At 41.8% G+C, this 23,583-nt stretch overlaps 1 protein-coding gene across 1 annotated transcript in view; it reads left to right on the forward strand.

Annotated features, from left to right (window-relative positions):
• The window catches only part of LOC117383418 (atrial natriuretic peptide receptor 1-like), a 70,859-nt gene extending 59,375 nt beyond the window's left edge, over positions 1-11,484 (forward strand). Inside the window, exons 16-22 of the mRNA XM_055227927.1 lie at positions 2,055-2,223; positions 2,343-2,489; positions 3,206-3,329; positions 4,098-4,166; positions 6,665-6,839; positions 7,934-8,032; positions 9,408-11,484. Of these exons, the coding sequence (XP_055083902.1) occupies positions 2,055-2,223; positions 2,343-2,489; positions 3,206-3,329; positions 4,098-4,166; positions 6,665-6,839; positions 7,934-8,032; positions 9,408-9,565 (941 nt within the window). The 3' untranslated portion in view covers positions 9,566-11,484. The remainder of the gene's footprint in view (positions 1-2,054; positions 2,224-2,342; positions 2,490-3,205; positions 3,330-4,097; positions 4,167-6,664; positions 6,840-7,933; positions 8,033-9,407) is intronic.
• Positions 11,485-23,583: the final 12,099 nt, after the last annotated feature.

The following is a 23,583-nucleotide window of genomic DNA, read 5'->3' on the forward strand; positions in this document are numbered from 1 at the left end:
CTTTCAGTAACACATTTAAGATGGAATTTGATGGTGAACATTAGGAAAATAGCATGCAAACAGTTTTTTTGGAATTCAGTAAGAGACATGACTTGGTCAGCCACTTATCTACAAAGGTGATTGCTGATGTTAACTTGTTAATATATAATGAAAATAAAATCAGTCCAAGTATAGAGCCTTGTGGTACTCCAACCTGAGAATCGCGATATGGGGATTTGATACCGCTGACAGACACACAGGGGGTTTGACAAATATGACTTCATCCAAAGGATAGCCTGTTCAGAGAAATAAAATTTTACTAACCTAGTTAATAATGTTGTTGTTTAGTATTGTCACTATACTAAAATGGCAAACTCGATTTCAATACAAAGGAATAGACTCAGTACTCGATACTGATTCCGATACCACAATGCAATGATAATTTTTTTTAAAAGCACTCTTTCTTTAGACCATAGAATGTGATTTTCAACATTAAATGGTAGTACTTCTTTTAATATTCCCATGTGTCTTATATGTGTGTCCAAACTTTTTGACACATGGGCCAGAATGGGTTCTAAAGTTTGACAGAGGGGCTGGGCCAGGATATATATGTATATATTACATTAGAGATTTGCCTTTAACAGGTAGCAAAGCATGAATATGCAAGGCTAATTGTACAAATAGTTTTCCAAATGCATTCTTTTTAAAAATCAGAGAAAGGCTTGCTAGCTTTTGCTAATTTGAATTTGAATGCCAGTAAAAAACTTCCCCTGGTACTTGACTCTTGAATCGCTGTTTGCCAGTGAAAAAAATGTTGCTGAGTCTGTAAATTGGCTGCAAACCTCTGTGCTGTAGCTGCTCATTCCTGCATTAACTGCTTTCTAGCATAGCTGGTGTGCTTCATAGCAAAGTGACAGCTGATGTTGTACTCTTTGAAAACCGCGACAGTTTCTTGGCATATTAGGCATACAGCCTTTGATCAGACTTCAGTGAAAAAATATTTAGTTGTCCATTCCATATTAAACACTCAGCGCTCACTATCCACTTTTTTTTCATAAGCTCATTTTTACAGAAGGGTTGATAAAAGAATAAGAGTAATACACGCGAACAAGGTTGATGTAGCTGAAGTGCGCCATCTTTTGGGGAAACGTCATTACAGAGGAACAGTAAATTGAACAAGGTTTACCCTTACCTATTTTAATATAATTTGGTGATGTTCAGCGGGCTGGATTAGTACGTGTGTGGCCCCCGGGCCGTAGTTTGCTCACCCCTGATTTAGAGTCATTTAGAAAAGACCTATTTTAGACCTGGTTTGCCCTTCTTTAAACTTGGTATTGTCGTGTTATACATGGTTTAGATCTGGAGGTACTTTGAAGGCTAAATAGTAGTAATATAATGCAAGATACCTCAATCTCAATTTGAACGGCCAGTTCAATTCAATTCAGTTTATTTTTGTAAAGCCCAAAAGCACAACAGCAGTTATCTCTTAGGGCTGAACATGAGAATTGATTTAACCAACAGCAAGTTAGAAAATCATTAATGAAAACAGACAAGCAAATTAATAAACAGAAAACAGGCAAATTGATAACTGTCCCAGAAAAAGAGATACCTTGAGGAGAACCACAGTGAAGGAGAGATCCACTCCCATGGACAGACAGCTGCAGATGTGTCCAGGATTAATCTGCATTCATTTGCAGATGGAGTTCAAGTCTGTAAGTCTGCTGTGGGTGGGGCCCTCTCTGTCCCTTAGTCCTGGGACAGAGAGGGGCCCGTAACCTCTTTTTGTCCAATCAGGCAAATGATTAAGAATCTTGGGAAACCAACTGCTGGATACTATCCCAGGCAGTTGATTCTGTGTCATGGTGCAATATTACAGTGTCAGGACAGTTTTCCTGACTGGTTTGAAATCAGGTATAGTGCATTCTAAACACAGTCTACTGTCAGTATCAATTATCAAAACATGAATCACAAATCTAATGGTAATTGCAATGCAGCAGCATATTTTTCCTTCTTGTTGTGAAAAGTTTAAAACCCATAGTGATTGCATTCTGGTTAAATTGCTGTGTTTGTTTCAGAGATCGTGGATCGTGTGGTACTCGGGGAGTGGCCCTGCCTCAGGCCCACAGTTGACCCTCAGGTCCACAGTCCTGAGCTGGGTACTCTTATGACCCGCTGCTGGGCTGAAGAACCAACTGAGAGACCGGATTTCAGCCAGATCCAAGTCCTGCTCCGCAAACAGAACAAGTGAGAACTGAACCAGGGCTGAACCGGGACTGAGCCACAACCGAACCAGAACTAAACCAGGACTCAACCAGAACTGAACCAGGACTAAACCAGAATCTTTATCCCCTGTTGTTGCTCAGGGAGTCCCGGACTAACATCTTGGATAACCTGCTCTCTCGGATGGAGCAGTATGCCAATAACCTGGAGGAGTTGGTGGAGGAGCGGACTCAGGCGTACCATGAAGAGAAACGCAAGGCTGAAGCTCTACTGTACCAGATACTACCACAGTGAGTACTACCAATACCACTACTACTACTACCACTATTGCTGCTGCTACTTTTACTATTACTACTACTACTACCACAAAGAGGCCGAAGCACTACTGTACTAGATACTACAACAGTGAGTACTACCAATAATACTGCTACTATTGCTACTACGGGGAGGAAGAGGAAGGCTGAGGCTGTGCTGTACCAGATACTACAAATGCTACAAGTGCTACAAATACTACTACACTACTACCATTACTACTACTACTACCATTACTGCTACGAGAAGAGAAAGACTGAGCCTCTGATGTACCAGATACTACCACAGTGAGGACTACTACTAATACTACTGTGACTATGACTGCTACCACAGTGAGTACTACCAATACTACTGCTACTACTACCACTACTGCTACTAGTACGGATACTACTACTGCTAGTACTACCACGAGGAGAAGAGGTGCCTGGTGTGAATGTGGTGTGTGAGTGTTGGTGGTGGGAGAGGCTGATGGCACAGATTGTCAGCCTCAGTTCTGTCAGTCTGTCCCAGAGCAGCTGTGGCTACAATAGCAGCTTACCACCACTGCAGCACTTTGAGAGGCATTGTCAGACTTCGTCAGACTTTGATTATTGCTTCACTGAGTGACTGTGCAGTCACGAGTTGTTCTTGTATTATCTAAATGATGTCCGATTTTGATTTTTTAAAAGTTTCTTGCCTGTATTTCTGTGCTTAGTTCTGTGGCAGAGCAGCTGAAACGTGGAGAGACGGTTCAGGCTGAGGCCTTCGACTCTGTGACTATTTACTTCAGTGACATAGTGGGATTCACTGCAATCTCTGCAGAGAGCACCCCCATGGAGGTGAGTACCCAAACAGCACCCACAACAAGCATCCTTAATACATACACACACCTCCAGAGAGCACAACCAGAGAGGTACTACACTTCATACACATGCAGAGAGCACCTCCACTGAGGTACTATACTTTATACACCTGCACAGAGCACCCCCGTGTAGGTAATACACCTTACACACAGAGAGCACTCACACTGAGTACACAAACACATACACACACCCAGAAAAAAAAAATCTAGTCATAAGTACCTCCCTGGAATAGACAGCCAGCCAAATTTGATCTACGGGGTCAAATTTCGCTGGAGTTAATTGGTGCTACCCAAAATCAACAAACAAACAAAAAAAACGTCAAATTTAACTTCAAAAGCCCAGAGTGCCAATTCTGGCTCCTGCATAGAGACACATAGTGGATGAATATTGATCTAAAATGAGCCAGAGTGATAGTGACAAGATGGCTGACCACATGCTGTCTTCTCAGCAAACAAGCAGTTGGTAAAATTGTGTTTGTTTGTTTGTTTTTTGTTGTTGTTAATCTTTTTAGTAATAGCTTTCACAATGTCTAGAAGTACATTTTATATTCTTTTTGGATAAATTATATTCTTTAAAGGCCAAATTTGGCCCTGATCCTAAATTAGGGAATACAATTTAAAAAGTGGATATTTCAGTGTTCAGTGAACGTATAGCTGTAATTTAATGCATTGTTCATAATTTTCCATAAAAGAAAAGGTTTCTTGGATTCTCCAGAGTTAAAGTACTTTTCCCTTCTTTTTTCAGGTTGTGACTCTTTTGAATGACCTCTACACATGTTTTGATGCCATCATCGACAACTTTGATGTTTACAAGGTAAAAAAAACAAAAACCTTTATTCATATATATTTTTATGCACAGTGCAGAGGCTTGGTCCAGTTTTGACTCTTAGTTTGTGGTGTGGCACCCCCAAGTGGACACCATTAGACATTGACATGCTGATATCTAGTCTGAAGATATACAAGCTAAATTTCTTTTAATTGAGGTAATATTATACCTACTTCATAAAATTTATTATTAAGACATTTACTCTTAAAATGAGAAAACTAATATTTAGTGCAATGTTTTTCTCTTATTTGTGTTAGTGATGTGATTATGTTGTTCTGGTACCCTCTTGTGGAGATGCCTCACTTTTGACACTTTGAATAGTTAATGCTTTCTTATAAATAGGCAAACTCAGCAAATTATGAAAAGGACGTCATATATGGGCCTAGTTTGGGAGGGACTTCATTCTGGGGTATAAGCAATGAGCATAAGGACAAAGGAACTGAAGAGTTTTGGTCCAAACTTTCTCTTAGTCTGTGTTATTTCTGTCTGTGTCAAACTTAGACCTTCAATAAATGCATTATTATTCTGCAGTTAGGCCTGGCTGGGTCTAAAACCTGACTGGATGACATCAGAGTTGTTCAGTTGGAGGAATTTAGTAAGTTGTTGGTAAACAACTTTTTCGAGGACTTGCCAAAAAATGGCAGATGAGTCGGTAATTGTCCAGTACTTTGCCATCAAGACTGCTCTTTTTTGGGAGAAGCTTGATAACCACATGTTTCAAAGCTCTTTGGAATGTTCCAGATTGAAGTGAGATGTCTGTGTAATCCCTCAGCCATCCAGGTCTGGTCCATAGCAAAAGAGCAAAAAAAGAAATTAAATCCGTCAACTGAAAAATCATTGTAGGAGTGAAAACGTTTGGCTGCTCATCCAAGCCGCTTCTTCAGTTCTGTTCAGATTGTTGGTGGAAGGGAGAAGCTAACTACACTGAAACTGTAAACAGTTATTTTCTAAAGTTTCATCTTAAATGACCCTATTCAACATTTAACAACCCTGCTATTGTTCTCTTTGTTTTGGGTCTGAGAATAGAGTTGTAGATCGGTGAGAGGCCCCAATTCCTGTTTAAGGAAGGATTGTCTTTCCTAACAAAAGTACCTTTTTAACTCCCCTCTCAAACCATTTCTTTTCTCTGGCTCAGTCGTGTACCTCACTATCTTCAGAGGAGTGGTTAATGGCTTTGAGATGGAGATGCACAGTTGACTGAGGTCCAGAGGAACTCTCACGCCGGTGTTGGAACATTCTCTTATGGAGAAGCTCCAATGTTTTAAGCTGAAACTGGAGACAATAGCTGTTTACAGTTTCAGCGTAGTTAGCTCCTCCCTTCAGATAGAGATAACGCATTGTCCACCAGTAATCTGACCAGAACTGAAGAAGCTTGGATGAGCAGCGAAACTTCTTCACTCTTACAACAATTTGTCTAGTTGACAGATTTAATTTCATCTTTCACTATTGAACTGACATCTTAACTATGCAAGCGAGTGATGACAGCAAACTGTTGAGCACAGACTTTAGAAATCTGGTAGGTAACACATGGAGGCAGCATGTAGAACTCAGAGCTAACTCACTTTGCACTTGTAACTAACAAAACTGTCCAAGAGATCATCTCCTCTCTAAGTGTCTAGGTGGTTGCAGAGATGTTATTTGTGGATTTTATTGTATTTTTAATGCCCTGAACCTTGTCATGACAAAGACTAAGTACGAAATCCTCTTTTTTCACTACTAAACTAAAATGTACATGGTCTTTTAATAGCATTATCTACTGCACATTTTTTGGCAACTTTAGTGCAAAGTAGGTGCATTTGGAGCTTTGTGGTCCAAATTTTATAATGTATTTTTCGGGCTATAAAGCTTCTCCTCATTCATCCAGCCCTTTGGATTAGCCTTGATGATGACGCCGGCCGGAAACTTTTCTTTTGGCTAAGTCTTCCTCTTGAAAATGACCATGGGCGTTTCTGGCCATTAGCCTGACAACCAAGAACTACAGTGAAAGATGACTTCTCGTTCCTTGCGGTGCATATAGAGACCGTACTGGCCCCTATTTTCCTGACAGGGAAGTCAAAGATGAGGGGGGCCTTGTCCATGTTGGTGATGTGTTTTGGCCAGATCTCCTTTTCACTGATCTTTTTCTTGCCATTTTGGTGTAGTTACACACATATTACTCCGCAAGGCTATTGACTACGGTAGCTGTGTTGCTCAGACAAGCTATCAAGCAGATAGCTTGTAGGTTATACATAACACATAACACCTCTCCCCTTTAATCCTCCAGACCCTGCACCTCCTCCCCCCTAACTCTTTTCTTTAATCCTCCAGACGTCACCCCTTCTCCCCCCCTCACTCTCCCCTTTAGCCATTCAGGTTCTGCCCAGTGTAGCAGCTCTATTTGAAATATGGTTTAGGTGTTAAGTCCCATTTTATCCACATCTTCACAGGTGGAGACGATGGTGACATGCACATGATGGGCTCACATTTGTGTTTTTTGGCACCCACAGGTGGAGACTATCGGTGACGCATACATGGTGGTCTCAGGATTACCAGTGCGTAATGGTAAACTCCATGGCAGAGAGGTGGCTCGGATGGCACTGGCTCTGCTCGACGCTGTTCACTCGTTCAGGATTCGACATCGGCCGGAGCTTCAGCTGAAACTCCGCATCGGAATCCACAGTGGTAAAATCTCACAGGGATAATGCCCTAACTCTCTCCCACAGAATGTCAATTCATATTTCATAACTTCATAAGAGATAAGAAGTAGGTTTGTTCTGAACATCCGGAGCTGTAAGAACAAGAACAATTAAAACTTCAAGAGGGATAAAAGGTCCTCACAACCCTTACAACCACGGAATGGCACACCACAGTGAGCTGCATATCAACCTTAGCTTGCCATGTGATTCAATATTTGTCATGCTGGAGATAAATGTTTATGACCCATTGCAACTTTGCAGAGGGCACTGGAGAGCCATTTTAAAAAATAGAATTTTAATCCACACATCATTTTGTCCAGCTCATCAAAATACACAGATAGGGATTCTCTGAATCCGATGATGTCTGCAAAAGTTACAGGAATATTTATGCTTTCAAAAGGGCCGCTTTGTTAAGAGCTCAACATGACCATCCTGAGGAAGCAATTATAGATGGGGGAGAGATTATGTCTCAGGCCCCCATTCCTATTTAAGGAAGGATTGTCTTTCCTAACAAAAAAAGCTTTTGGCCTCAGACCCAAGGCAAACAAGGGAAACAATGAGAACAATAGGGCAAGGGAGTAGGGCCATTAAAAGTTGAATAGGGCCATTAAGGCTGAAACTGGAGACAATAGCTGGTTACATTTTCAGTGTAGTTAGCTCCTCCCTTAAGATAGATCTAAGGCAGTGTCCACCAGCAATCTGACCAGAACTGAAGAAGCAGCTGGGATGAGCAGCAAAACGTCTTCAGTCCAACAACGTTTGTCCAGATTTAACTTCGGCTTTTGCTATAAAAAAATTCTTCTCATGAAGAATAAATTGCCTTACAGTATGTACACTGCTGATAGAAAGTTATTTAGGTCACAGAATCTGGCAACCCAAAATGAGGAGCTCAGTCTGCCATCTGATTGGATAATCAGCTACAAGTGTATTTAAGTTAATTTATTTAATGAAACAGGGACAGAGTACAATATTAACATTCCCGGGAGAGATGCATTGTACTATGATTGCAACACCTGTGGTCCCTGAACAGGCTGATGTTAGAGTTCAAAATGTAAACGTCCAGGTCCTGTTCTGGTGCAGGTCCGGTGTGTGCCGGAGTAGTCGGACTGAAGATGCCTCGATACTGTCTATTTGGAGACACAGTGAACACATCATCACGAATGGAGTCCACGGGAGAAGGTCTGAACCAAGATTAAACCAGACCTAAACCAGGACTAAACCAGGACGAAACCAGGACTGTACCAAGATTGAGCCAGGACTGAAGTAGGACTAAACCAAGACTATCCATCCATCTACCTATTTTCTTCTGCTTATCTGCTGGGTCATGGGGGCAACAGTCTAAGCCGGGATGCTCAGACTTGCCTCACCCCTGGCACGTCCTCCAGCTTCTCCGGTGGGACCCCAAGGCCTTTCCAGGCCAGCCAAGACACATAGTCCCTCCAGCGTGTCCTGGGTCTTCCTCCCAGTGGGACATGTCCAGAACACCTCCCTAGGGAGGCGTCCAGGAGGCATCCGGAACAGATGCCAGAGCCATCTCAGCTGGCTCCTCTTGATGTGGAGGAGCTCCTCCCGTGTGACCAAGCTCATCCTATCTCTAAGGGAGCGCCCAGCCACCCTGTGAAGAAAACCCATTTTGACCGCTTGTATCCGCGATCTTGTCCTTTCGGTCATTACCAAAAGCTCATGACCATAGGTGAGGGTAGGAATGTAGATTGACCAGTAAATAGACTTTTCGAACCCTTTTTTATCCACAAACTGGACCCCTCCGGCCCCTGGTTGCGCCTAGAAATTCTGTCCATAAATACAATGAACAGAACCGGTGACAAAGGGCAGCCTTGGTGAAGTCAATGTGCAATGGGAACAAGGCTGGACACCAAGAGGGACACGGTCGAATGCCTTCTCCAGATCCACAAAGTACATGTGGACTGGTTGGGCAAACTCCCATGAGCCCTCAAGTACCCGATGGAGCGTAAAGAGCTTGTCTAGTGTTCCGGAACGAACACCATACTGCTCTTCATGAATCTGAGGTTTGACTACTGGTCAGATTCTCCTCTCCAGTAATCTGGAATAGACCTTACCAGGAAAGCTGAGGATTGTGATTCCCCTGTAATTGGAACACACCCTCCGGTCCCTTCTTAAGCAGAGGGACCACCAACCAAGGTCTGCCAGTCCAGCGGTACTGTCGCAGACCGTCACACGATGTTGCGGAGACATGTCAGCCATGACACCCCCACAACATCCAAAGACTTAAGATACTTGGGATGAATCTCATCCACCCCTGGAGCCCTGCCACAGAGGAGCTTGCCAACCACCTCAGTGACTTCAGCTGGGCTAATGGATGAGTCTGCCTCCAAGTTCTTAGTCTCTGCTTCCTCCTCGAAAGACATGACGTGGGAGTGAGTACTCCTTCCACCATCCGACAACAAAACCAAGACTAAAGCAGGATTATACTAGGACAAAGCAGGTCTAAAGCAGGACAATACCAGGACTATACCAGGACAATACCAGGTCTAAACCAGATCCAGTCTGTCTTATGGTCTTCTCTCTTTTATAGCACTGAAGGTCCACGTTTCTTCTGCTACTCGTGATGTTCTGATGGACTTCAACTGTTTTCAGCTAGAGCTCCGAGGAGAGATCGACATCAAGGGAAAAGGCAAGATGACCACGTACTGGCTGCTCGGGGAATCGGACCCGCAACCTCCCAGTGACTGACCACAAACAGCCGCAGCTATGGGAATCCAACCAGCAACCTGCAATCTCTGTTTCTCTGACCATCTCCTCTGCATCCTCTGCTCCATCTGATCCTCTATCCTGCATCTTCTGCACGTCTGACCCCTTCCTCTGTATCCTCTCCACTGCATCCTCTGCTCCATGTTCCTCTGTATCTTGTGCTCTATCTGACCTTTTTACCATATATTTTCAGCTTACTGCGCTGTGGTGACTTTGACTTACGGATATACAGTTGAAGCCAGAAGATTACATACACTATATAAAAAAACACATGTTTACATACAGTAAGATTATTATGCCTATAAACCATTTGAGTAAACCCAGATGATGATTTCATATCTTTGGGAGCTTCTGGTTTATTGACAACATTTCAGTTAATTAGAGACACACCTGTGGATGTATTTAGAGACAAACCTGAAACACACTGCTTCTTTGTGAAACAAAAGGAATCAGCCAAGGTATTAGGAGAATTGTGGACTTACACAAGTCTGGTCTATTCCTGGGTGCAATTTCCAGACGCCCGAAGGTGTCACGTTCATCTGTTCAAACTATTATACACAAGTATGAGGACCATGGGAATGTCCAGCCATCATACCGCTCAGGAAGGAGACGGGTTCTGTGTCCCAAAAAAGAATGTGCTTTGGTCCAAAATGTGCAAATCAACTCAAGAACAAAAGCAAAAGATCTTGTGAAGATACTGGCTGGAGCTGGTAAGAGTGTGTCATTATCCACAGTGAAACAAGAACTGTACCAACCTGGACTGAAAGTCCACTCTGCCAGGAAGAAGCCAGTACTCCAAAAGAAACATAAAAAGTCAGATTACAGTTTGTAAATGCACACAGTGACAAAGACCTTAATTTATGGAGACATGTCCTGTGGTCAGACATAACTAAAATTGAAATATTTGGCCTTAATGAGTATTGTTACATTTGGAAATGGGGGAAGTTTGCAAGCCTAAGAACACCATCCACTGTGAAATATGGGGGTGGCAGCATTATGTTGTGGGGTTGTTTTGCTGCAAGAGGGACTGGTGCACTTCACAAAATAGATGACATCATGAGGAAAGAACATTATGTGGAAATACTGAAGAAACATCTTAAGACATCAGTCAGGAAGTTAAAGCTTAGGCTCAAATGGGTCTTCCAAATGGACAATGACCCGAAGCACACTGCCAAAAAGTGGCTTAAGGGTAACAAAGCCACTTTTTGACTTTGTTACCATTAAGCCACTCCAATGTTTTGGAGTGGCCATTACAAAGCCCTGATCTATTGAAAATTTATGGGCAGACAAAAAAAATGCCTCTCTCATTATTCTGGCATTTAGCAAATACAAATAATTTTGATAATCCTAATTTACCTAAAACAGCTAAAGTTTAGTCCGATTTTATGTCAGACAGTGACAAAAAAAAGTGTATCTGTCTTTTTATAAAGTGTATGTAAACTTCTGTTTTCAACTGTATGATAGTAATAATCTTACCTAAAATCTACTGACATTAAAACTAAGACTTTTGAAAAAGCGATGGGCCCACCAAAAAGCAACACTATATTACGGTCACATGGTACAATGACTAAACAAAGGATTTACAGAAAAAGTAAATCCAAAGACAGACACCAGCAGAAGGATACAGCTACATTGTGGTTCTCACATTGGGTCAAAAAAAAGGATTTTTCATATTTCCTCGTGGGATTCTTGGTACAGTTTTGTGAATCCTGGAGACAGACTGAACCAGGACTGAACCAGGATTGAACCAGGACTTTTGGATTCTGTGAAAGACTTTATGTTCTGTGGTAGAAGACTATTGAATGACACAGAAGCAGATATTTTTCTATAGACCTAATACAGTGTTAAATGTCGACTGTAAAATATGTAGAAAGTAGAAGCTCTAAATAAACTTATGTTGGATAAATACAGATTTGCTTCATCTGTTGTTCCCGGACTGTCCCAGGACTAAACCAGGACTAAACCAGGATGTAACCAGGACTGAACCAGGTCTAAACCAAGAATATACCTGGGCCAAATCAACTACAGCTTTTACTGATAACTATACTAATGCTGATTTATTCTTAATTACAAAATCAGATAGTCAATTACAACTCGTGTGTTATGTTTGATGTCTTGGCTGTCAAGACGATTATCCAATCAGAAAGCATTGAGTTTAACTTTTAACATTTGTTTTAAGATCTTTAAACCATTCCACAACCATATGGACCAGCAGTAAAAGACTCTGAGGCACCGAGGGACAGTCATTATTAAAAACCCTCCATTCTTCCTCTACATGTAACAAATACAAAATCATATAACAAATATTAAAACTCTATGGTCGTCATTTCATTTTGTATATATGGTCAAAATAAAACAGTAAGACATTCAGCTAAAAAACAGATGTTCTGCACCAGATTTGAGATAAATACATTTCCATCTGCAGTTCCTGTACAGGAATAAATGAGACACTGAAATTACCCAGTCAACAAGAAGGGCAATCCTCAAACCCCAGTATAACCCAAACACTCACATATGTTTATACTATATGTAAACAATCATATACAATCACCTCACATCAACATGAATCTATCCATCTATTTTCTTCCACTTATCCAAAGCCAGCTCACAGGAGCAGCAGTCTAAGCAGGGACACATAGACTTCCCTTTCCACCCATACTTCCTCCAGCTTCCTCCAAATTTCAATCTGCTCAGACTAAGCAACTGTGAAAAATACCCCATATCCATAATAGAACATTTTGCATCTTCTCACACATAGATTTAAATTCTCAAGTTTTGTACTAATCAAATAAGGTTGACATTTCATGCTTATGGTAGAGGACACTTTAGTGTACACTTTTCATGTGCTGCATAATCCATTATATTCAGGCTGAGATCACACATTAGTGACTGCAATCTGACGTTTCTAGGTGAATGCCTGTGGCCATGAGAAGTCATAAAAATAAAGCCACAAGCAGTGATGATGGCCCCTTGGCGCATGTCCCTCCCACACAATGGTTCTACAATGGCTCTATAGTATCAGAGCTAACATTTCAATAGGGCAGTCCCCATAGGTCACAGTGATACATTTTAAAATTAGTTGTGGCATAAAAGTAGAGCAGTGCCTTCACTTGGGGCTGAAGCTAACTAGAGGCACTGCTGTATCTGTAAGAACTACAACAGCCTATTGTGTTTATTAAATTAAGCACCAAAAGTATCAGCTGCACAGAGAAAAGTGTTATTTGAGGAGAATCAATTTGTCTCAAATCACAGGGGTCAAGTCAAATCCCGGGTCACTTAGACTCAGGTCTAAGTTGAGTCCCAAGTCTTAGTCCATTTTATCAAATCAAGTCTCAAGTCATGAAAATAGTGGCTCAAGTCTTACTTGAGTCCAAGTCACGACTCACGAGTGGTGGGTCATCAGGGCCAGTAAGGCCTTCTCTGCTGGCTTTAACATGCTCAGAAATGTGAATTTATTTTTATTTTATTAATTATTTCATAAATATGTAAACAAAAATATTCTCTATTCTCTGTTCGCTTTATGTGATATTATGTCCACTTCATTGAGTGGCTTCCAGTGTTGTTTATTGTGGTAGAGTTTTTATCCAATTACAATCCCAATTCCAATGAAGTTGGGATGCTGTGTAAAACTTAAAAAAAAAAATACAGAATACAATGATTTGCAAATCCTTTTCAACCTATATTGAACTGAATAAAAAAGGCGGCAGTTTGCAGAATGTTAAACTAAACCCGAGATCCAACAGCTCTTGTTGTATTTTTAAACCATAATGCCCGAAGGAGAACAGATTGATCTGGATGCAGATGTACTTTCCACGCTATTTTCAAGACGGGTCTTTCACGAAAAGCTGGATATTATTAGAAAAGCTACAAATTGTACTGTTGTTGTACGTCTGGGCACTTACAAGCTATGGTGCATTTAAAAACGTTTGGAGACACTGGAGTGGACCTGCAGCTCAGCGGCACGCAGGGAGATGGAGCTCCACAAATAAAAGTGAGTTTATAATGTTAATAATAATGTGGTGCATTGAAGTCACCTCAGTTAAAACTGCACTAAAGTTCATTCAATCTCAGCTGTGCCATTTTGCTTTGCATCTTTAAATCACATTTTTATTTTACATTTTTGACAGTATCTGTGAACTTTCTTACTCTTAATTGTGAGTGCAGTGCATGCTTATTGGGTTTAAATGCTCCTGAAATTAAGTGTTGCCTATATTGAGCTGAAGACCCATGGGTCAAATGCACGGCCCACCATTGGACAACACAATTCAAGAGCCAAGAGTATTTCACTGGAAATTCAATAGTAGTCTCCTAAAAAACACATACTTTTGTAACAGAATTATTGTCGACGTAAAAAGGAAATGTCCAAATTGTCTAGTAAGCCGAAATGGACAATTTTTATATTTTTTTAATTGAATTTTTTTTGCTTTATACAAATTAAAAAAAACAACACACTCACAAAGAACAATAGGACAACATGGCATGTTACATCAGCAAATTAATAACATAATAATTGAATGAATCATATCGATAGGATGGAAACAACAATCAACAGTTACTGTCAATATTTGGGACAATTTGGAGAAATTCCAGGAGTGTACTTGCTATATATGTAGTGAGAGATGTAAACACTGTGTAAGATATTGTATTGCATTTCTTTAAGTTGATTACATATTGATATTTTAGATGGCAATATCAGAATTTCTTCCCATGTTTCATTGTCATTTGATAATTGTGAATATTTAAGTCTGTCCTTCCTCAGTCTTTCAAGCTCAGAGTAAAATGCCCACATTTTTGACAATCTAAAATGGTTTGTTCAAGAAGATTAGTGTCCTGTATGAACTCCAGAGATTTCCATTTTGATTTTACAAAATGCCTAAACTGAAAATATTTGTAAAAATCTCTAACAGGAATATTGTATTTGGCTTGTATTTCTTCAAATGACTTGCACTTTCCATCGTCTCATAGGTCATGTATCCTCCCGATGTTCCTGCCATTCCCTCTGTTACCAAATCTGGGTTGTCCACCAATGTGGTTAGAATATATGACTTCAGAGTATTCCAATACACTTTTTTTTTTTAAACAGGTTCCATGTTTTAAAAGCATTGTTAATCAAATAGTTGTCCTTAATCATAAGTGGTAATTCCTTATCCTTTTTATCTAACAAATTTACAGGACAGAAGGGTTTACAAAGTGTTCTCTCAATCTCAAGCCATGACATCCCATAATTTCCACAGGCCCACATTGAAATGATTCTTGCATCTATAGAAAGCACATAATTTCCAATCTTAGGTATGCCCCACCCTCCTAATTCCTTTGGAAATTGTAATATTTAATCTTAGGTTTTCTTTCTGCCCAAATAAAATTGGATATTGCCCTATTTATGTCACTGATATCTTTTGGATTTAGCAAAATAAAAAGCATTGACACTCGATATATTAGCTTTGGGAGTATAGCTTTTCTTTAACATGGATAATTGAGGTATTGATATTCTCTGTATATAGCTGAGTAGGTTTGGGTGTAATGTGAATATCCAAATATTTCAAGTCTGTAGGAGCCCAGTGAAATGGTTCAACAAAAGCTGGTTCAGAGTGATCACAGCTGACTAAAAGCATTATTTCTGACTTCTCAAAATTTACCATATATCCAGATATCGGTCCAAATTCTTTTATACCTCAATTTCTATAGCCAAAGAAAACAGAAGGGGCGACAAGGGACTTCCCTGAACTGTTCACCTTTCCAGTCTAAATGCTGTAGACAGAAGACCGTTTGTCAAGACCGAAGCCTTGGCTCTTCTAAAAGTTTTATCCAATTTATACATTTTTTTGGAATCCAAATCGTTTAAGCACTTTAAACATATACTCCAACTCAATGCGATCAAAAGCCTTTTCAGCATCCATCAAGACAACAGCCCCTGGTATTTGACACTGGTTGAAGTATTGTATAATATTAATTAGATGTCTTGTATTATTTGAGGACAGGCGGTCCCTCATGAAGCCAGTTTGGTCCATATTAATTATATCTGGCACAACCTTTTCCAATCTATTAGCCAGGATCTTCATGTCCACACCAAGCAAACTTATTGGCCGGTATGAGGAGCACAATTCTGGATCCTTGTCATTTTTTGGTATAACACTTATAGTAGTAAGATGCATTGTCTCTGGTAATTTTCCATCCATCCATCCATTTTCTTCCGCTTATCCGGGGCCGGGTCACGGTGGCAGCAGTCTAAGCAGGGACTCCCAAACTTCCCTCACCCCAGACACGTCCTCTAGCTCCTCCGGTGGGATCCCAAGGCGTTCCCAGGCCAGAGAGACATAGTCCCTCCAGCGTGTCCTGGGTCTCCCCCAGGGCCTCCTCCCGGTGGGACATGCCCAGAACACCTCCCTAGGGAGGCGTCCAGGAGGCATCCTGAGCAGATGCCCGAGCCACCTCAACTGGTTCCTCTCAACGTGTAGGAGCAGCGGCTCTACGCCGAGCTCCTCCAGTGTGACTGAGCTCCTCACCCTATCCCTAAGGGTGCGCCCGGCCACTCTGCGGAGGAAGCCCATTTTGGCCGCTTGTATCCGCGACCTTGTCCTTTCGGTCATTACCCAGAGCTCATGACCATAGGTGAGGGTAGGAACGTAGATTGACCGGTAAATCGAGAGTTTCGCCTTCCGGCTCAGCTCCTTCATCACCACAACAGACCGATACAGCGACCGCATCACTGCAGACGCTGCACCGATCCGCCTGTCAATCTCACGCTCCATCCTTCCCTCACTGAACAAGACCCCGAGATACTTGAACTCCTCCACTTGGGGCAGAGACTCACCACCCACCCGGAGAGGGCAAACCACCTTTTTCTGGTCGAGAACCATGGCCTCGGATTTAGAGGAGCTGATTCTCATCCCAGCCGCTTCACACTCGGCTGCAAACCGCCCCAGTGCCTGCTGCAGGTCCTGGCTTGATGAAGCCATCAGGACAACATCATCTGCAAACAGCAGAGATGAAATCCTGTGGTTCCCGAACCAGACCCCCTCCGGCCCCTGGCTGCGCCTAGAAATTCTGTCCATAAATATAATGAACAGAACCGGTGACAAAGGGCAGCCCTGGCGGAGTCCAACATGCACCGGGAACAGGTCTGACTTACTGACGGCAATGCGAACACAGCTCCTGCTCCGGTCATACAGGGACCGGACAGCCCTTAGCAAAGGGCCCCAGACCCCATACTCCCGGAGCACCCCCCAAAGGACACCACGAGGGACACGGTCGAATGCCTTCTCCAGGTCCACAAAACACATGTGGACTGGTTGGGCAAACTCCCATGAACCCTCAAGGACCCGATGGAGAGTATAAAGCTGGTCCAGTGTTCCACGACCGGGACGAAAACCACACTGCTCCTCCTGAATCCGAGGTTCGACTATCGGTCGGATTCTCCTCTCCAGTACCCTGGAGTAGACCTTACCGGGAAGGCTGAGGAGTGTGATTCCCCTGTAATTGGAACACACTCTCCGGTCCCCCTTCTTATACAGAGGGACCACCACCCCGGTCTGCCATTCCACAGGTACTGTCCCCGACCGCCACGCGATGTTGCAGAGACGTGTCAGCCAAGACAGTCCCACAACATCCAGAGACTTGAGGTACTCGGGACGGATCTCGTCCACCCCCGGAGCCTTGCCACCGAGGAGCTTGCAACCACCTCATTGACTTCAGCCAGGGTGATGGACGAGTCCGCCTCCGGGTCCCCAGTCTCTGCTTCCTCCTCGGAAGACATGATGGGGGGATCGAGGAGATCCTCAAAGTATTCCTTCCACCGCCCGACAACATCCCCAGTCGAGGTCAGCAGCTCTCCACCCGCACTGTAAACAGTGTTGGTGAAGCACTGCTTCTCCCTCCTGAGGCGTCTGACGGTTTGCCAGAATTTCTTTGAGGCCGTCCGATAGTCCTCCTCTATGGCCTCCCCGAACTCCTCCCAACCCCGAGTTTTTGCCTCGGCACGCTTGGCCCGCCTGTACTCATCGGCTGCCTCAGGAGTCCCACAAGCCAACAAGGCTCGATAGGACTCCTTCTTCAGCTTGACAGCATCCCTTACTTCCGGTGTCCACCACCGGGTTCGGGGATTGACAAGCACCACAGACCTTACGACCACAGCTACGAGCGGCCGCATTGACAATAGAGGTGGAGAATGGGCGTTGAAGTCCCCCAGGAGAACAACGGAGTCCCCGGTTGGTGTACTGTCTAGTACCCCTCCCAGGGACTCCAAGAAGGCCGGGTACTCTGCACTGCTGTTTGGCCCCGTAGGCCGACACAACAGTGAGAGACCTGTCCCCGACCCGAAGGTGCAGGGACACGACCCTCTCCTTCACCGGAGTGAACCCCAACACGAGGCGGCTGAGCTGTGGGGCAATGAGCAAGCCCACACCAGCTCGCCGCCTCTCCCTGCGGGCAACGCCAGAGAAATGGAGAGTCCAGCCCCTCTCAAGGAGTTGGGTTCCAGAGCCCAAACTGTGCGTGGAGGTGAGGCCGACTATATCTAGTCGGTAACGCTCAACCTCCCGCACAATCTGGTAATTTTGAATATTCAAAATATTTATTGAAAACTCTTTGCAATAGTTTAGCGATTTTCCTTTTTAAAACTTTAAAAAATTCAACAGGATATCCATCAGCTCCAGGACAATTTAAGTGATGCAATCACCTTTTCAATTTCTGGTAATGATATGAGACCTTCTAGTGCTTTGGCTTGATCTGCTGATAGTTGAGGCATATTCACTTTCCTTAGGAAGCTCCGTCCAGTTCCTCATAGTTAACCTCGGAACGATATAGTTTTTCATAAAACTGTTTAAAACAGTCATTGATGTGTATTTTCCATGTGTCGAACACCACTGTTGTCACATATGACAGATATGAAAATACTGCTAGGGAAATCCCTTGCCAGCCTTGCCAATAGTTTATTTGGTTTCTTCCCAAATTCAAAAAATCATTGTTTTGCATATAAAATATCTCTCTCAGCTTTCTTTGTAACCATATCACTTAGCATTGCTTTAATTGTCTTAAATTCTGTCAAGATGTCATTTGACTTAGATACTAATTATTCCTCCTCCAATCTTTTAATTTTATTTTCAAGTTTAGTTTGTTCTATTAATTGTTCCTTCTTCTTACGACTTGAATATTTATTGACTTGAACAATTATTATGTCCCACATATAAGCTTTGTAGGCATCCCAGACTACCCTTGGGTCAGTATCATCATTATCATTAACATTTAAAGTCTTGACAAAAATAGTGTCGACAAAAATATGCAGTCAATGCATGTCCTTGACAAATGAGGCTGTGAATTAAATGTAAAGCTCTTCACTGAAGGATTAAAATGCCTCCAGACATCCACTAACTCAAATTTGACAAAAATATTCCTTACTGCCCTTTCTTGTTTTGATTGATTATTTAGGGCAGGGCACCTGTCCATTGACATAAAGAGCTGTTAAAGTCCCCTCCTATCAGAGTATTTGAAGAGTCCATCTCTGCATTAGGTGGAGAGGCAGGGCATAGAAGTCCCCATCATGTACATTAGGACTATAGATGTTACCCAGTAAAATAACTTCTCCATATAAAATACTTTTGATTAAAATGATCCTACCCTCCGTATCTTAAATGTGTCTGTAACTGTAAATGGCAAGTTTTTAGTGTTTAGTGTTTAGTGTTTCTCATCAGTAAGATGAGTCTCTTGCAATAAGGCTATTTGTATTCCAAGTACATATCCTAATATCTATTTACTTTTTATTTTGTTTGGTATATTTGTGCTGCATTTGGAACAACAAAACTGAATCCAATACATGTATCAAGAAACCTCTCTGCCAAGCAAAAACAGAACACACAGCTTGGATTTACCCCATGTGGGCTTGTGTACAAGAAAATACAGCCTGCAAAATTAAGTATAAACAGTAAAAATATAATCTCGCCATAACCTATATCTAGACCGGAGTATAGTGGGGGTAACGAATCTGAAATAGAGGACCAATGGCAGCGCACGTACTGCTCTCTGAACTGCATTTTAGTATGCTGTGAGAGTGCCAAAATAAACCATTGTGACATAAAAATAACAGTGAATATCCCGAATATTACTTGTTTCGAACAATGGAAGTTTCTGAAATTGCCACACCATTTCAAACAGTGTCAACACTGTTACCTCATGTACGGAGGTGCGTTCATATGAATGGCGAAACATCACTCGGGAAGTGTCTGTATGAAGTTGTTGAGCTCTTCCATATTGGAAAGAGAGGTAGTCCTCCCCTTCTGATGAAAGATCTTGTTCAAACACGGACTTGATGCCTGCTTCCCGCAGCCGTAATCATGCAGTTGTCGATGCTTGCCTTTTTTAACCACTTAAGCAGAAAAATTCTGATAAAAGGAGATCTGCCTCTCACCCGCTTCCACTCAGCGTAAAGGATTCTTCCCTTATCAGTGTATTTGTGTAGCCTCACAAGAACAGCTCTTGGCCCGTCTTTGCCTCGTCCAGTTGGCGGTCCTGTGCGGTGTGCTCTCTCGAGTTTGATCCGTTTCTCTTGCATTTCCAAAACTTCAGGAATCCACTGCTCGAAAAAAGTCACTGGGTCCATGCCCTCAGTTCCTTCTTTGAGTCCGGTAATTCAACGACTTTGATTCTCATAGCTGTGAAGTTGTTTCCCTGCTTGTTTAAGAGATTTCTCAATGACATCCAGCCTCGGTGCAGTGGCCATAGATGCATCCTCCAGGTCGGACACACACTTTTCCACATCATCCAGTCTTTGGGTCACTGCATCAAATTTGCCAGAAAGTTTAACTGGCTTGAGAATAGTTGCAAGTTTTTTGTCAAGCATTTCTTCAGTGTTCTTGGTTACTCGTTCCACTATCACATCTTCTCTCAAAGACCCAACATTTTCCACCTCGTTCCCAGTAGCCCCCTGTCCAGCCTCCCTATGGGTGTCATTCTCAGCGCCTGTCTCAGTGTCATCTTGGCATTAGCCTTGTGTCCTCCCGTTTTCGCTCCCTTCTTTTTATTTGATGGAGGATTTACAAAAAAGTTGTCCAGAAACATGTTAGAGAACTTCTACTATGGCAAGTTAGTTGTCTCAGAAATAGTTTGCACAAGAAAAAAGTATGTTTATCCTGTAGCGTGCATCACGTGACCCCCCAAAATGGAATAAATTTAATGTTAAAAAGATTAGAAATGAGGCAGGAAAATCAATAGCTAGGATGAGAAAACTGCAACGGGATAAAAATAAATCAGCTGAGCAGCCTACCGCATATAAGTGACAAAGATGTGTTTGAACTAAGCCAAATGCAAACTAAATAAGATCATCTGTATGCAAACAAAGCAAAAGATGCTTTTATCAGCTCTAGAGCTAAATGGACTGAAGATGAGATGAAGTTCCACCGATTTCTTTAATCTAGAAAAAATAGACAAAGGAAAAAAATATCTAAATAAACTACAAATGAATATTTAACTGATGAGCTGAATACCATAAACAAGCATATTATAGAATTTGAAAAAAAAAACTACACAAACTTTTCATCTCAAGATGCATCTTATCTTTTTAAATATTTCAAAGGTAAAACTCCTGTAACTAATTCAGACTTTAAACATTCATGTGAATCAGAAATGACTCAAATGGCTCAATGTCGCTGTAACTCAGATGGCTGATGGCCCCGGGCCATAGTTTGGACACCCCTGCTATAGAATTTTATAATTTTTTTCTGGAACAACATTAACAATTTGTCACTGGAAGCATTAAAAACAGGTATCCACTTCCTGTTTGGAGCAAGAAATAATTTCCCTATTACCAAAGTCAAATAAAGACAAGCTAATTCTTGACAACTGGAGGCCTATTACACTCCTGTCATGTGATTACAAAGAAACTGCTTACTTGTCTGCAAACAGTCTAAAACCTGGAATAAGGCAAGAAACTGATGAGACATAACTGGCTTTTATAAAAGGACGATGTTTTCATCACCACACAGGGTTAATATTAGACATTTTAGACTACAAGAATGTTGTTTCAGATGAGACATTTATTTTGTTTCTCCATTTCTTTAAGCATCCTTTTCTTTTTAGAACAATGGAAACATTTGGCTTTGGGTCTAAATTCTGTAACATCATGAAAATGCAGATGTGTTGCTCTCAAACAGGGTTTTTCAGAAATGTGGCATACACCATGGATGCCGAATTAGCCCAGTTTTATTTATTATGGCAGCTGAACTTATGGCAATCCTATTAAAACAATCTCCAGATATTGAAAGTGTTCATATTATGGGTACATCATTTTGAATTGGTCAGTTTGTTGATGATACAGTGGTAATTCTTAAAAACAAAAATACAGTGCCCCTTGCAATTGAGAAGATTTACATTTTTTCCAAGACATCTGGTTTGATATAAAATGTTTAAAAATGTGAAATTTTGGATGTTCATAACTGTGATCTAAATACCACTGAAAATATCCCGGTTAAGGAGGAAGTGAAATTTCTTGGTTTGACAATATCGAAAAACATTTCTGAGAGAGAAAATAGTAACATTACACCCCATTAGACCCAGACTAAACGCTGTGGAGAAAACTTTCAAACTGGTTAACTTGCGATTTATCACTGGGTCATATAGGACTCGTATATCCCTGTCACTCGATTTTCTCAACCAGGACGTCACAATCTCCATCAAAAACATGAGGGCCGTGGGCAAAGCTGCAGCCAAAGACCTTCTGAATGACTTTAAACTTTAGGGGACACAGGTGAGGGAAGAGGACGAGGCCTTCTAAGAGGCCATGGTCAAACACCAGAACAATCGTCTGAACAACTTTCTGTTTGGACTAAAGAAGGGACTGTCTCTGCTGTGTGCAGCTGTGGGCCAAGTCTTCTGTGGCCGCTGAACGTATGCATTGCAAATAAAGGATTAAAAAGCATCATGTTTTTGTACTCATTATGCAGAATAAGTGCAATAATGATTGATGAGAATAAATATTTTTCTTTGTGGTGTTAAGGTGCATGTCATAAACTAGTTGAGTCGTGACTTAGTATTCAGTAACCTTGCAAGATTCATTCTCATGACATTACACAACTCACAAAATGTAATTTATGCCTTCAGTGTTCAGACCCAACCCCTCAGGTTTGGAGCGATAATGCAAGCAAATACAATTGGTACATTATCAACCTGAATAGCACAGAATGCGGAAAACGCTCTGGACTGAAGCAGCAGAACAGTATAAAATTAATTAGACTCACCAGTGACACAGTAGAAAACCTGTTCTGTATGTGTTAGTAGTACTGCTCTGTCTGCACCTCTCACACATGTGCGAGCATGTGCACACACGCACACAAACCAAGAGGAACTAAAACTGGAGGAGCTGTGTGGGAGAGAAGTCTTCTGATTTGTCATGATGTAAGACTCAAATCATTTTAAAGGGCCTATATTGTGCTATTTCCTGATCTATGTAATAACACATCAGAAACAGACCTGGAGTTGTGTTTTGTTTCATTCACACGTTTAATGTAAAAAACTATTTAGGCAGTGTTCTTCTCTCAAATGGAAAACTCAACCTTGTTCCCCCGATGATGTCATCTGGTTGTACAGGAAGTGCTCTACACTTACCCTAGAATCATTTGATTTCAGCCCTGGAATTGACAATCTCCACTGAACAAAAGATAAAAGGAGCTGTTAACTTGAAAACTACCACTTCATGACATCACAACATGGAACAAAGCTTTTTGAGCTTTGTAAATGTACAGACTACATCCACTGCTTGCTAGTGTGATCCATAGAAGGGGCTGACGGCATGCGGGGCTTTGCATCCATGTTCTTCGTGGAAGCCAGCCAAGTCGTGTTAGATCAATATTGTGATTTAAAATTTCCAAATTCTAACAATGAACGTACTAGTAATCTAAACTTTTTAGCATTTTAAACCAACTAAACAAATTCTCTACTGCTTTGACTTCCCCCTCATAAATAAACAAGCCTCCACTGTGGTGTAATACATATGATGAATGAGAGCTTGAATTCAG

Source organism: Periophthalmus magnuspinnatus, chromosome 16 (assembly GCF_009829125.3).
Source record: "Periophthalmus magnuspinnatus isolate fPerMag1 chromosome 16, fPerMag1.2.pri, whole genome shotgun sequence".
NCBI classification, from domain to species: Eukaryota; Metazoa; Chordata; class Actinopteri; order Gobiiformes; family Gobiidae; genus Periophthalmus; species Periophthalmus magnuspinnatus.